This window comes from Haliotis cracherodii, unplaced genomic scaffold (genome assembly GCF_022045235.1).
Source record: "Haliotis cracherodii isolate W230 unplaced genomic scaffold, xgHalCrac1.p SCAF_11, whole genome shotgun sequence".
In the NCBI taxonomy this organism is placed as follows: Eukaryota; Metazoa; Mollusca; class Gastropoda; order Lepetellida; family Haliotidae; genus Haliotis; species Haliotis cracherodii.
In genome coordinates this window covers 46125080-46141578 of record NW_027266266.1, presented here as the reverse complement: position 1 = coordinate 46141578, position 16499 = coordinate 46125080, and the positions used below count along the sequence as shown (strand labels likewise).

Below are 16499 nucleotides of genomic sequence, written 5' to 3'. Positions count from 1 at the left end.
TGCAATCTCTGACAATTTGGTACCATTTCTTCCGTGGCGTATTTCAACGAAAATGTCAATGCAATCGGCATTAATACGGTCATGCAGTATCGGAATGAATTTGAGTTTAAAACCTCCACAACGAACCCTATCCCAAATTCTTAGGGACTATATTTCTTTATTACATGATGTTTTCCGCCATAATTGTACATTTGATTGTCCCAAATGTTTATTGTTTACTGACCCACCGAAGCGCAAAGTCAAGTAACGTGATTTGAATGCTCCTGCAATGTGACGATTTGGGGGCTATATATGTCCATTTTATTATAATTTTTTGCTGTATCTCTACCAAATAATCAGACGACAGTTGCATTGCAAAAATGTTTAGTATCAATCAGATGTTTATGGTCATACGTTATTTTTATATTCTAAATTTTACTGAATAGTAATTAGACTTATTTATTTATTCATATATAATTATGTATCTCAAAATAGGACACGAATTGCTCCCATCCATCCATCCATCCATCCATACATACATACATACATACATACATACATACATACATACATACATACATACATACATACATACATACATACATATAAATACTAGTGGCACGTCTCAATGCACAGCTACTCTGAGGAATCTCTGAGGTACCTTGTCTTATTTCTCTAGGTAAGGAAGTCACCTTACCTTCAACACATCCCCCACTGCTCTATACAGCCAGCCTGGTTTTACGCCGGTTTTAGCAATATTCCAGCAATATCACGGCGGGGGACACCAGAAATGGGTTTCACACATTGTACCCATATCGGGAATCGAACCCGGGCCTTCGGCGTGACGAGCGAACGCTTTAACCACTAGGCTACCAGACCGCCCCGCCTACTGTTTGGACCCTGTTTTAAAAGAAGTCATTTTGTGCATGTTCTCATCAACCATCATGGGTACTATTGCCAATTGTCTCTGTTAAACCTGCAGCGTCACTGCCAGTAATGTCACTTTACCCATCTGTTATAATGTAAATATCTATAATTATATTTTGTTTCCGGAAATGTCGGGACAAATGTTAGAAGAACAGGAGTGTACTAGTAACATTGGGAAAATGGACCCAGTTTTACAAATATTTGATCACTTTACATGCCACATATTAAGAATTGGAAATTGTGAAATCAGTAAATGGGGTAATATGTGGTAGTTAGAATAGGTATAAATACGGACGACAGACAGTCACAAATCATTCTGTAGCTGTCTAATAAACTGACTGATTAACTCATGTCTTGTGTTGGTGTGTGGGTTAGTCATGTACAGTGGTGCCTCTGCTAAGCGAGCTGGTTCCCCTCACTCGCGTTATATAAGCTTCATGCAGCAGTCAGGGTCGTCATGGCGGCAAATTGGAAGAACACTATTTAATGAACAGGTAAAAAATAAATCACCCCTAGAGTGATCGATTAATCAAGTTTCATCTGCTCCGGAAATGAGCACTACCCCCGTGTTCAGTAAAATCCAATGTGTCGTCATGAAAACAGCAAAAAATAATTTTTTAAAAACAACATCCAAAATCATCAAAAGGAACCAGTTCACCACTTGACTGATCTGTATACAAATTTAAAAATGTATATGTTGTCTTTGTTGCCTGAATGTGATGCGTAGACAGAAAGTTATATTCCTTTTATTATTGTCATAGTTCATTTTACAGTGCACATAAACAATGATTGACACTGAAACGATATCAAACATATATAGATCTCTTTTTAAATAGAAGGCGACACCCGCGATCTTTGGCTGTCACTTTTTGGTGACACTGACGATAATTGTCAGTCATCAGATTACACGCAGATATGCAGAAAGAAAATGCCAATGAAACGGTATTATGGTTTCCCGAACTTGGATGGTATACAGTTCGTGTTATGAAGAGCACTATGCTCACATGACCTGTGTTATGATTCTTTCCGTTCTCAATCTGAAAAACAGAGCCCGCTGCCACACATCCACTCTGTCGACACCACCAATCGTCTTGCACCACATCATTTTATCGTTTTCGCTCCACTCATCTCCGCAGTTCTTACGACTCTACACCCATACCATCCATTTTACTCTATCCAGCCCCTCAACTAACTCAAACCACTCTCCCAGTAACCCACCCGCCCCACCATCTCACTGCAAACGCTTTCATAAATCTCCAGTGACGTCATCCAATTCTTCGCAAGTGGGGTTAAATCTCATAAACAGGGATGTTATAATATCCCTGGGATTTTATTAATACAGCTTTGATGTTCGTGTTCAACCTTTTACATCCGTTTAAACTGTAAAGTATGAATGTTTTTCGCTTGAAAGTAATGTCACTTTTGAACACAATGTAATGCAAATCAAATCTTAAAAGTTTTCTATATATTTCCGCGGATCGAACATGCAATCTTCATTACTTATTACCACCGGCACTGCTTACTCTAGCCATTTCTACTTACTACTCTAGCCATTTCCTCTAACTCTACCCACCCCTTGGGAACATTATTTCAATGTATATCTGAACTCCAAAGGACAATCTTTCATCTTCTGCTCGTAGATTTGATCAAACCACTCATTTTGAGCGACAGTGAACCAGTTCTTCCAGTCGCCAACCTCACCTGAAACAAAACCAGCAATTAATGTATGAATCAAATCTTATAACATTGCATTGATGTGTGTATGACATTAATGATCTGAAAACTTAGCATTGCTGATAATTCTGGTGTTAGTCACAAAGACGCAGTTGACACAGATAAGCTTAGCATTGGTTTCCTTAACAAACTACGACGTGATAACAACCTCGTATCTCAAACCTTCTTATGTGGACACGAGGAGAATGACAGTGAATATACAGCATAAGCAAACGGCACACTGAACGATGCTACACGATAGGGTAGAAATCTTGAGGAAATGCGAGGATTTCATAAAGGAGAAAAAGATCGCCTTAGAGTCACCCACGCCACATGCATGATTAGATATTTCAATGATGAATCGTTTCATCATTGGCAAAGTGCAATATCTCAACATAGACTATCGTACCTGATGGTGGCAGTGCAGTGAAATGTTTCCGTGAAGTAGCCTGCACCTTGGTGCATAGACTTATCTCATATCTACATAACTATTGATGACAGGACACAGACAGTGTCACAGATCCCGTACACTGGCCGTTTGACAATCAGATAAACGTTCATATTTTGTTGATATCCCATTACACAGATCGCAATGTAAGTAAATACTCATATTTTCTAGTTGTATATGCCACAGAGCCTACCGGGTGATTAATGCTCACATTGCTAGATATGCCTTTCCACAGAGCGGAGTGTGAGGTAAATACTCACCCTTCCTATACACAATATTTGCCATGTCTGCCTTGACTTTCTTCATGGAGGTGAAGCTACAGTGATCACACACTTCCTTCACAAACTCATCACTTCTTTTGACACCAAGGAAGTCTTGCATTTTCTTCATCTCGCGGAATACATCCTTTGAACAAACAGAACATCGACGTAATTCATATCTCGACAACTCAAAGCAGTAAGTAAGAATACACGCCGTAATAAAAAAAAACATATCAAAATCTTGAACGCAACAAATAAATGAACATGTACACATTTCGTAATCAAAACACTGATATCCAGGGACCCGTTACATAAAGCGTTCGGGCGCTACGACGATCGTTGAACGATTTGTTTGAGTATGGGAATTGACTGTCTTAGCGCTAAGATCGCTTTGTGGAACGCGTGCCTGAACACACCAAATGAATGAACATGTGCACACATCACGATCAAAACACCAATGTCCTGAGCACAGCAAAACCACGAACAACAACACACGTCGTAGTAAAAACATTAATATCTTGAACACAATAAAACACTTACCATTAACGCAACTGTGATAAACACGTTAATATCCTAAATACATTAAAATGATTAACATGAACCCACGTCATGATGAAAATAGAAATGGTTACGTGAACACTAGACCACTAAGTAATGCTCATATCAGATTGAAAAGTCATGATTTCAAGTCTTATAATATAATATATAATAATCGTCCTGTAATAACCAATTAATGAATGTGAATAGCGACAAAACCCTTTCAATGTCCATAGGAAAACCGATTATATCATGAGCATGTGTTCATTAAATAATGATGATACCAGATGTCTGCATAAAGGTTAGCGTGCCATGGCCACCGGTGGCACCCATAACATACAATGTCGTGATGAAATACTAATATAATGATTTGCATCGATCAGAGCAATGGGCATGAGTGAGTGAGGTGGGGTTTACGCCGCTCTTATCGACATTCCAGAAGCGGGAACTCTTTGGTTTCATGCATGGCATATGTTGATTACAACCCGGACCTCAGTGTAACGAGTTTTATCAATCCCACCGACCCTACAAAGAACCTGGTATTATAAGCCCCTGTGCCTTGTAAACACTGGAATAACAAGGAAGACCTGTACCTCTTTCATGTCTTCATAGTTGAGTGTCATTATGGGGACGTCAGTGGTTTTCTTCACCTCCTCCCAGTCCTTCACATAGTCGAACCAGGAACCGTAGTCAACTGAAATAAGGTCACAAATCATGGTGAGAAATATGTTGAAGGGTAAAAGAGTTGAGCCTAGCGTCGTTTTGAACAGTTTTGTAGTTATATCACATTTTCAGAAATGACGGAGGAATGCCTTAAGTGATGAGGTCGACATCCTTGGTAAAACCCACGACCAAGCGTATTGTGCTGATAAACCAAGGGTCATAATCGGGACGTGTTTCGGATTCTAATACGTGATCAATGTACCTTGACACAACCGATGGAGGAACCCATGTGTGAGTTGTGTTCACCAATGTGTTAATAGAGAGAAAATCACTCACACTTCCCCTCCAGTGAGGGTCGGACGAAGTTGTTCCACTCTCCAGTGTATTTGTAGTACATAGGCAGTTTCATTACAAAGTTGTAAAAAGACACAGTCATGTCCTTGGGGTTCCGAGTTAAGTACAGTATCTTAGGTTTCTTCACTTTAACCTGCTCTGGAAGTTGGCTGAACAACAAATGAGTGTTAAGAATTCTGGGAGAAGGGAGATCTTTGTATTCTTCTTCACTTGCAAATTCCATCATGTTAGACCCTTTGCTGACTTCATCACGGTCGAGTTGTCCCGCCACCAGCAGGCGAACAATCTCCCAAACCCAGTGGGTACCTGTTAAGTAAAATCTTATTAAGTTTAGTGGCTTTGGCAAAGTTATGTCTCGTTCCAGGATGTGAACTACTTGCTACTTCTGTTACTCATAAGGACGCCACTGGCGGTCGTCATTTAATATAATGTATTAAAATGTGGAACTAATAATGACGAGCATTAGATTAGGTCAAAGCCACGCAACACATTGTCTGATTGTGGCTGAAATAAAACAAATATGTAACGATGGAATGATCTGCTAGGACATTGTTTCACATGGTTTACGTGACTTCTTGTATACACAGACCGCCGCCGGTGGTCTAGTGGAAGAACGTCCGCTCCCCGGCTGCGTCATACGAAAAAACGTTAAAAGATGGTACTTGTTAATGCCCTGTCTGGCGCCCGGCATTAAGGGGCTAAAACACGGACTGGTCGGCTTGGAGTCAGTATACTATGTCTGAGTAGGGTATTCATGTTAAACTGCGGCATGGGCTAACACTAAAAATCGGCATCAGTCCGGACTAGTACAAGCACAATAAAATCTAATTCGGCAGATATTCGAGACTTCATGCTCTCCGACGTTGACGTTCTATATGTACGTCACGTTATTCATACACTAAGTTACATTGTTCTTGTAAAACTCAACTGCATACTTTCTGGCACGTCACTGCATATCTCGTATAACGTCACTGTATGCATAACGTCATTGTTGATAGGGGGCACGGGTGGCCCAGTCGTCTAAGGTGCCGCAATTCGCTGTGCAGAATTGCGTCCCTTGGGCACGCCAGAAACCTATGATTGTGGGATTCGAATCCCGGTTCGCTCCGATGATATTTCTATGTTTGTTAGCACCAGACCCGTGCTCGTGGGTTTCACTCACTCACTCACTTGTTGATATGACTTAAATGAGTTCCTTTATAATGTCACAATCTTGTCATCAATATAGCCTGACATAGGCTAACCAATTGAACTGACATCATGACTGTTGTATTGATAAGAAACATGTATTCGTTTACCTACCTGACTTAGGGAAAGCACATATTATAATGTCGTCAGGGCGTATTTCAACAGATGGTAATCTCTCCAATGGGTTGGACTGGAGAGCTTCCGGCCAAAACGAATACTTGCGGCCATTGTAGCTGAGCAGCGTCATCTCATCTCCACCATCATCAGCTACACGTATCTCCATGTCGGACGGCGGTTGTCGTATTCGTCAAAGCCTTGAGCGGAGTGTCTGACGAGTCTGAAAATTGTCATACAAGACTTGAATCTCAAATGAAAAATGTCAGATACTGAATGGTAAGAAAAACTGCTGTAAAACAATATTTTTGTTGGAATTTGTGTGAATAGGGAAATGGGAACAAGCTCTTCAGAAGTCTTCAGCTATTTGTGACAATGCACTGACATCATTTGGCTGCTACTTATTGACGCCCTAACTACTTATTGAACTGATAGCCTGCAAACTGTGATGAGTTATCACCTTGATACGATGTGACGTGCTACAACTCTGTGACCACAAGGCCTCAAAGTATATCGAGCTGCTACGTTGAGATCCTACAGCCTGCATGATGTGACGTGTTTCAGAATAAAGGTCCTACAGTCCGCATGATGCGACGTATTACAGGATAGCGACCCCACAGTCTGCATGATGAGACATACTACAACATATAGATCATACATTCTGCATGATGTGACCTGTTTCAACAGTGAGGTCCTATCGTCCGCATGTTGTGACGTATTACAACAATGAGATCCTACATTCTGAATGATGTGACATACTACAACATTGAGGTCCTAAAGTCTGCATGATGTGACAGTTACAACATAGAGATCCTACAGTCTGCATGATGTGACGTGTTACAACATAGAGATCCTACAGTCTGCATGTTGTGACGTGTTACAACATAGAGATCCTACATTCTGCATGATGTGACTGTTACAACATTGATATCCTACAGTCTGTATGATGTGACTGTTACAACATAGAGATCCTACAGTCTGCATGATGTGACGTGTTACAACATAGAGATCCTACAGTCTGCATGTTGTGACGTGTTACAACATAGAGATCCTACATTCTGCATGATGTGACTGTTACAACATTGATATCCTACAGTCTGTATGATGTGACTGTTACAACATTGAGGTCCTACAGTCTACATGATGTGACGTGTTACAACATAGAGATCCTATCGTCCGCATGTGACGTGTAACAACACTGTTGTCGTACAGTCTGCATTATTTGAATTGTTACAACATTGAGGTCCTACAGTCTGCATGATGTGACGTGTTACAACATAGAGATCCTCCAGTCTGCATGATGTGACGTGTTACAACATAGAGATCCTACAGTCTACATGATGTGACGTGTTACAACATAGATATCCTACAGTCTACATGATGTGACGTGTTACAATATAGAGATCCTACAGTCTACATGATGTGACGTGTTACAATATAGAGATCCTACAGTCTACATGATGTGACGTGTTACAACATAGATATCCTACAGTCTGCATGATGTGACATACTCCAACATAGAGATCCTACAGTCTACATGATGTGACGTGTTACAACATAGAGATCCTACACTCTGCATGATGTGACGTGTTTCAACACTGAGGTCCTATCGTCCACATGATGTGACGTATTACAACAATGAGATCCTACATGTACATTCTGCATGATTTGACGTGTTACAACATAGCGACCCCACAGTCTGTATTATTTGAAGTGTCACAACATTGAGGTCCTACCGCCTTAATGATGAGACGTGTTACAACATTGAAATCCTATAGTCTGGAAGGTATGACGTGCTACTAGATTCAAATCCCACAGACCGCTAAATGTGAACTATAAATATCTCGATAAACTGCAACTTCGACGTTGGTGACGTGCTGCTACTTTGCTATCATTGGTGGTGTGCTGCTACTTTGCTATCATGGGTGGGGTGCTGCTACTTTGCTATCATGGGTGGGGTGATGCTACTTTGCTATCATGGGTGGGGTGATGCTACTTTGATGCTACTTTGCTATCATGGGTGAGGTGATGCTACTTTGCTATCATGGGTGGGATGATGCTACTTTGCTATCATGCGTAGGGTGATGCTACTTTGCTATCATGAGTGAGGTGATGCTACTTTGCTATCATGGGTGGGGTGATGCTACTTTGCTATCATGGGTGGCGTGATGCTACTTTGCTATCATGGGTGGGGTGATGCTACTTTGCTATCATGGATGGGGTGATGCTACTTTGCTATCATGGGTGGGGTGATGCTACTTTGCTATCATGGGTGGGGTGATGCTACTTTGTTATCATGGATGGGGTGATGCTTCTTTGCTATCATGGGTGGGATGATGCTACTTTGCTATCATGGGTGGGGTGATGCTACTTTGCTATCATGGGTGGGGTGATGCTACTTTGCTATCATGGGTGGGGTGATGCCACTTTGCTATCATGGGTGGGGTGATGCTACTTTTCTATCATGGGTGGGGTGATGCTACTTTGCTATCATGGGTGTGGTGATGCTACTTTGCTATCATGGGTGGCATGATGCTACTTTGCTATCATGGGTGGGGTGATGCTACTTTGCTATCATGGGTGGGGTGATGCTACTTTGCTATCATGGGTGGGGTGATGCTACTTTGCTATCATGGGTGGGGTGATGCTACTTTGCTATCATGGGTGGGGTGATGCTACTTTGCTATTATGGGTGGGGTGATGCTACTTTTCTATCATGGGTGGGGTGATGCTACTTTGCTTTCATGGGTGGCGTGATGCTACTTTGCTATCATGGGTGGGGTGATGCTACTTTGCTATCATGGGTGGGGTGATGCTACTTTGCTATCATGGGTGGGGTGATGCTACTTTGCTATCATGGGTGGGGTGATGCTACTTTGCTATTATGGGTGGGGTGATGCTACTTTTCTATCATGGGTGGGGTGATGCTACTTTGCTTTCATGGGTGGCGTGATGCTACTTTGCTATCATGGATGGGGTGATGCTACTTTGCTATCATGGGTGGGGTGATGCTACATTGCTATCATGGGTGGGATGATGCTACTTTGCTATCATGGGTGGGATGATGCTACTTTGCTATCATGGGTGGGATGATGCTACTTTGCTATCATGGGTGGCGTGATGCTAATTTGCTATCATGGGTGGCGTGATGCTACTTTGCTATCATGGGTGGGATGATGCTACTTTGCTATCATGGGTAGGGTGATGCTACTTCTCTATCATGGGTGGTGTGCTGCTACTTTGCTATCATGGAAATGACATGCTGCTACTTTGACATGGAAGATGGGTTGGGGCCTCAACTTAGCATAGACCAATGTAGCCTCCAGAAAACCTCAATCGATGGTCTACAATTGCATTCCCCTCCTTCGGAAACTTATACCACAAGCAACTTTGAATTCAAATTACTGCGTATCAGACTTTATTCCCTATTTCTCAGTATTACAAAACATATAATAAACATATTAATAAAAATGGTTTGGCAATGTAGCTCCTATGACCCAGATCGTAGAAATACACAATGCCTTTAATCATTATTCGGCGCTCCATATCACAAGAATGTGACTGACCCCTCCAGACTCATGAGCTGCCTAATAAACTGTTCAGTGCGTGCATGCCCTGAGTCATCTCACTTGTATGCTAACAACAGCTGCTTCTTAATTACTCAACCCTACTCTCTCTCTAATTTGGCTGTCGCCAGCACCAGCGTTGCATTTCAAGGAACAGTTTACAAAGAGTAAAAGTAACCTACCTTGGCACTGTCTTAGCATCTGACTCTTCTCTTTCCCATGTGCCCAAACACTCGCTATGTGGGTCAAATCGAGATCTATTTATACTCCAGCGTTGGCCGTATTTTGCTGTCAGCATTTCCGCTATTGTATTCGGCCTAATTTACGGAATGGATTGACCAGGGATGGTCTCATCAGCATTGCGGAGAATAAAGCGTCTCTTTCGCAATGTCACCACCTGGCGCTCCAGCCTCGCTACCTTAATACCACTGCCACCAGTACAGAATTACTCTTGAGAAACATTATTCAAACGCCTCAAAATTTATGTTTTCAGTTTGTACCAATGTCACACGTATGATGAAATCTACTGATCATGAAATCTCATGTTGTTTATACTACTCACATGCGAAGACAGTGCTCACAATTATGTGTCTTTCGTGCGTATGACCATCGCTGAAGCTTGATTTCTTCTCTTTTGCTGGACAAATTGAGATTTAAATTGTGATACGGATTTGTAAACTGTGCCCGAATCAGACTTATACTATGAGCGGACAAAAGGTTGTGTGATCATTTGTCTGTCATTTCGTCATTGTATCTGTACATTTTGCATACATACTAGTATCAGAAAAAATAGACTCAACAAAATCAGAAAGTATGTACAAAAAAAGAAGCATCCACTCTGAACACAGAGGAGCATGATTATAACACACACTTCTACGGGAGTATGGGGAGTCCAGCCGTTTAATTGTAAGGCGACGCAGTTCGCTGGCCAAGTCAGGAAGCTGTGATTGTGGGTTCGAATTAAAAATCGACATATGATGTGTATTGCCCAGCTGTGGACCATTGCCAGCATAACCTGAATGTATTACCCTGTTGTGGACCATTGTCAACATGACCTGAGTGTATCTGACCAGGATGCGTATTACCCGCCTGTGGACCATTGTCAGCACAGCCGGAATGTATTACCCTCTTGTGGACCATTGTCAACGTGACCTGAGTGTACCTGACACAGGATGCGTATTACCCACCTGTGGACCATTGTCAGCATAGCCTGAATGTATAACCCAGCCGAGGACCATTGTCAACATGATTTTTGTGGATCACTGTCAACAAGACCCAGTTGTGGACAAATGTAAACATGACCAGGATGCATTACCCACCTGTGGACCAATGTCATCAAGACCTGAATGTATTACCAAGTTGTTGGACATTGTCAACAGGACGAGAGTGAACTAAAAGATAACGTGTCATGTGCAGATATTTCCATAACCGCTGTGTCTGGAGATTAGATATTTTTCAGTTGCAGCTCATACTTTTTAAGCTATGATATTGAATTTCTTCAATATAATAACACATTGCAACAACTTATTTTTTTGTGTGGCAGACAATTATTGTACAACAGTCTGAGGCATAATTACCTTTTTACACAAATTTTCTGGGACAATTTATTTTTAAAAAAATAAAATCTAGACACACAAAATATCAAATGGTCGCTCCTTTATTTCAATCAGTTTGGATAAAAATGAGTTTTTGTATATTTTTATCCGTATTAATATTGAATTTCAGAAAGACACAGTTTTAAAAACAAAACACAAGTTTTATTTCCAACATGAATTATTAAGCCTTAATGGTCTTGTGTCGAAAATACCACCCGTCTCTACCTCCAAGCAGCTCCGAGTCATAGTGTATGCTACTGTCACCTATACTGCTTGGGAACACTGTTTTCAAAACATTGATAACTTTATACTCAATGGTGTGGGCATGTTTCCTCGGAGTAAAGCCATCTCGCACAGAGCGGGCGAGAGTCACCACTCCGGGAGGAAATGAGTGGGAAAGGATGGTTTGGAGATGGTTTGTGGTCTGGTCAATCTCCTCCTTATCCACGCTCTGGTATTGGATGAGCGTTGTCTTTGGGGCATTGTACCCCTGGCATAACACCACACCATCATTTCGGTTGAAGAATGTGCTTCTTGGGGACTGGTTCATACACACGCCTACGGTTGTCAGTTCCTCCAACTGACGCTCATTGAGGTAGAGTAGATCGTCGAGAAGACGGTTGAGTATATATTGTGTAGATTGGTTTGGCACGCACATAACATGCCTAGCTTTTTCCAGTATATCGTATATATCACCGATAACTGCATTCGTCATTGCAAGATGGTCAGAGCATATGCTGTTACCCCCGGCTGCATTATTATCGCAGGGTTTGATGTGTTTGAGTGTGATCTTTAAAAGGTCATGGAAGAATTTGTCAGCCATCATTTCATCTTGTGCATTGTCAACACACAATAGCATCCCAACACTTGATGATATCTCGTTGATTTGAGTCTTGCTCATGCCAGATTCATACAGAGGAGATGATGCAGCTTCACTGCCGTAGTAGTCCTCATCAATGTCCAGGATGATGCTGTCATTCGCCGTGATCCAGGTGCCTGACTTAGCCAGCTCTATAGCCTTGCTTGTACTTACGAACTCCACCGTGCCACTAAGAGACATATCAACACATGTTGATTCCGGTATTTCAAAATATTCCTCCGACCCATCTCGATGAGCATCAATCCAGACACACGTCTTCTCCATCTTCAGCTGGTCAGATTCTGCGCAAGCACAGTGTACTAGTACATCACGTCTATCTCTTGGCTTAAACATGACCCCAACTTTCAGTCGCAGAGACACGTAGGGCTCGCTGTTTTCGTGCTGATATCCGCCAGAATCATACGGTGGCCACACCCATATGAAACGGTTGATCAACCCCGTGACGGCAGCCACCTGGCAATATATTGAAGATTTATTAGACAGAAGAGTAAACGTTATTAATTAAAACTTACACTGATCTATTTCACATTACTGACATTTAAGACATAGATGAAAGAAAAGTTTAACCAAATTAAGTCATTCACTCAAAATTATATTTTTTCAGATGAGCACATACCGTTTATAAATTTTTGATCATTTGCAGGAAATTAATATTTAGCTTGACCATATATTTAACTGAATTCAGGTCACTCAGACATTCACTCACTAACTCACACACGCTTACCTATTCACCCATGTTCACTCATGTTACTCGTCGCCACTCACTCACACCAACAATAATTTTGATTAATTACGTGCACAAAAGCATGGCTTTTCTCCATCATTTGGTTCAACTCCTTCTGGTGTTTTGGAAACTGAAATAGTGGCATCTTCCTCCAATGCACTGGGCTGGCAGCTTCATTGTGGCCATCTATGTGCAACTACACACGAGAAGAGAAGAGAACAGGACTAGAACAGGACTTAAAACGATTACCCAGTATTCAGGACCGTGCATTTCATTCTGATAATTGACATGATGGCAAATAATACTATGAACAATGAGCTTCTATCTGTATCACAATGTGTGACAGCAATGTTTTACCCTGTTAATGCAATGCGCAAGGCAGGGTAACAGGAAGTAGAGTATGTTAACGTCGGTCAGGTTAAGATAAATGATAAAAAGTAAGCCATCTGAATACCATTGGAGCTACATATCATAAAACTGGAGGCTGACGCGTGTAATATCGCATTGTATCACACTCTGTGTGAGTGAATGTATATGGGTGGGTGAGAGAGTGGGTGAGGGGAGGAGAGAGTGTGTTTTCACGTGTGGTTTGACACAAGTCTTGTGAATATTCAGGTAACAAAGTCAATGGCCTTCACATATTGTTCACCATCGCCAGGTCACTGCAAATGTACATATATGAGTGTATGATATGGCGAAAAGGATATTACCAAGGTGTTACCCTGTTTCTTGATGGTCCCACTCGACGCGGCCGAGAACCAGTACATCAGTGCTGCAGCAAATAACACAGAGTAAATCACTACACATGTAGTATATCAGATTGAGAGTTTCAACACATACAAAGTCCTGCACCATACACACAGAGTGCATCAGTAATTGAATACACATACCAGTTCTGCAACAGACACACAGGTAAGTTCCGTTTGTTTCGTGTCATGTTGTTTAACGCCGCACTCCAGCTTTATTCCAGCTATATGATGGCGGTCAGTAAATAATCAAGTCTGGACCAGACAATCCGGTGATTAACATCATGAGCATCGATCAACGCAATTGGGATGCGATGACGTGCATGACCTGACCACCCGATCCCGTTAGACGCCTCTTACGACAAGCATAGTCGCCTTTTACGGAAAGCATGGGTTGCTGAAAACCTATTCTACCACAGTTAGGACATTAAATTAGTGCAGCAACACACAGAATATTATATCGTCTCCTGCACCACCACCTGATCGCTGCAACGTCGACTCCTCCACCACCATCTTATTGCTACAACACCGTCTCCTCCACAACCATCTTATCGCTACAACATCGTCTCCTCCACCACCACCTGATCGCTACAACATTGTCTCCTCCACCACCATCTGATAGCTACAACATTGTTTCCACCACCACCATCAGATCGCTACAACATCGTCTCCTCCACAACCATCTTATCGCTACAACATCGTCTCCTCTACCACCATCTGATCGCTACTACATCGTCTCCTCCACCACCATCTTATCGCTACAACATCGTCTCCTCCACCACCATCTTATCGCTACAACATCGTCTCCTCCACCACCATCTTATCGCTACAACATTGTCTCCACCACCACCATCTTATCGCTACAACATTGTCTCCTCCACAACCATCTTATCGCTACAACATCGTCTCCTCTACCACCATCTGATCGCTACAACATCGTCTCCTCCACCACCATCTTATCGCTACAACATCGTCTCCTCCACCACCATCTGATCGCTGCAACATTGTCTCCACCACCACCATCTTATCGCTGCAACATCGTCTCCTCCACCACCATCAGATCGCTACAACATTGTCTCCTCCACCATCTGATCGCTACAACATTGTCTCCTCCACAACCATCTTATCGCTGCAACATCGTCTCCTCCACCACAATCTGATCGCTACAGCATCGTCACCTCACTACATTCTGATCGCTACAGCATTGTCTCCTCCAGCACCATCGGATCGCTACAGCATCGTCACCTCCAGCACCATCCGATCGCTACAACATCGTCTCCTCCATCACCATCTTATCGCTACAACATCGTCTCCTCCAGCACCATCTTATCGCTACAACATCGTCTCCTCCACCACCATCTGCATGATCGCTACAACATACTCTCCTCAAACATCACCCGATCGCTGCACCATCGCCTCCTCCATCACCACCTGATCAGACAAACTCGACCCCTACATATACACTACTGCATGATCATCTGACCATTTCATCTTTGTCTCCTACCCCATGGTGCTCTCCCAACACCCGGGTTCGATGACCCACTGTACAATGTGTGAAGCCTATTTCTTGTGTTCCCGGCCGTAACATGGCTGGAATATTGCTATAAACCATACTACTCACTCACACCACCACCCGAACGCGACATCGTCTCCTACAGACACCCCCGTGCACGATCATCTGCCCAGTCCATCTTTGTCACCTACCCTCATGGTGTTCCTCTATGACGTTAACGACGCCGGAAGCTGGTAGTATAAGGGAGTCCTTCGTCTTTGCCTGTTCATCCTTTTCCGCCCAGCTCTTCACTTCCACCAGTTGACGCGTGGCAGTTACCGCAGTGTGACTGCGCCTCAACAGCAACAGCACCACGGCGACAAACAACAGCAGCACAGTGACCGCGGTCTTCATGTTGAACCTCATGATGTCTGGACGGAAATTACTGCTGCTCGTCTCCTGTAACCGGAACACAATGTGTTTAGTTGTGATAGTCGACGGGACAATATGTCTAATGATTTACAATCGAAGGAAGAAAATCTATGGATAACCTCTTTATTATGAGGAACACATGGTTTCGGAGTATATGCTTACTCCTTCATCAGATGAATGAATGCTATGAGGCAGAGAGCATATACTCCGAAATGTTGTGAAGAAAGTTAACATCCATAAATTCTCTTCCTTATGTGTATCATTCTAAATGCCTTCCAAGACTTGATTTACAATCTGTATCTATTTTCCTCCTTGCTGTGTTTTATATATGGTGTTGGGGTACGGGTGGTCGAGTTGGTGAAACATACGAGCCCGGGAAACTGACCGGTAAACAAGGGCGAACATGGTTACGGTGCTTCGAACCAACGGACACAGCGATCTATCGGCTATAACCAACGGATATAGCGATCTATCGGCTATGGAATTATATTACAAAATCCACTTTTTAAAATCCACGTTAACGTTCCATATCATTCCACAAAGTTTCCTACATGCAATTTCAATGTCAATAAGATTAAATTAAACTAGTCGTGGATATGAACACCCGTACCATTATCGTAAGTCTAAACTACATACCTGCTGGTCGTGTCTATGGTGTATATGCATACAACAATACCAATAAGGTTTATTCATATTGATTGTCACTACGACTTATTCAGCTTCATGTGTCACGTGATCGTTCCATATGTGACATGGCGTCATCCGTAATAATGTTCCTGTGCGTCGTTTGCTTCACGTTAATACCAGCCAGTATTTGACTTGAATGAGGGAGACGTGTTACAGTGCATATCTCTGGAGTGCTGTGGCCTCTCTGCATGAGC

At 42.5% G+C, this 16499-nt stretch overlaps 2 protein-coding genes across 2 annotated transcripts; both read right to left on the bottom strand.

The window, feature by feature from the left end:
* Positions 1-1979: 1979 nt before the first annotated feature.
* LOC139455878 (sulfotransferase 1A1-like) lies at positions 1980-10011 on the bottom strand. Its single transcript, XM_071237421.1, has 6 exons — positions 9932-10011; positions 6184-6406; positions 4864-5187; positions 4458-4558; positions 3328-3472; positions 1980-2607 (listed from the first exon to the last, which is right to left on the bottom strand). The coding sequence occupies exons 2-6, from the start codon at positions 6350-6352 to the stop codon at positions 2492-2494; spliced, it is 855 nt and encodes a 284-aa protein (XP_071093522.1). The 5' UTR covers positions 6353-6406; positions 9932-10011; the 3' UTR covers positions 1980-2491.
* Positions 10012-11458: 1447 nt separating this feature from the next.
* Positions 11459-15621, bottom strand: LOC139455877 (uncharacterized). The gene is made up of 4 exons (XM_071237420.1): positions 15399-15621; positions 13659-13720; positions 13019-13144; positions 11459-12677 (listed from the first exon to the last, which is right to left on the bottom strand). Exons 1-4 carry the CDS (start codon positions 15610-15612, stop codon positions 11526-11528), a joined length of 1554 nt encoding a protein of 517 aa, XP_071093521.1. The 5' UTR covers positions 15613-15621; the 3' UTR covers positions 11459-11525.
* Between the last annotated feature and the right edge of the window lie 878 nt (positions 15622-16499).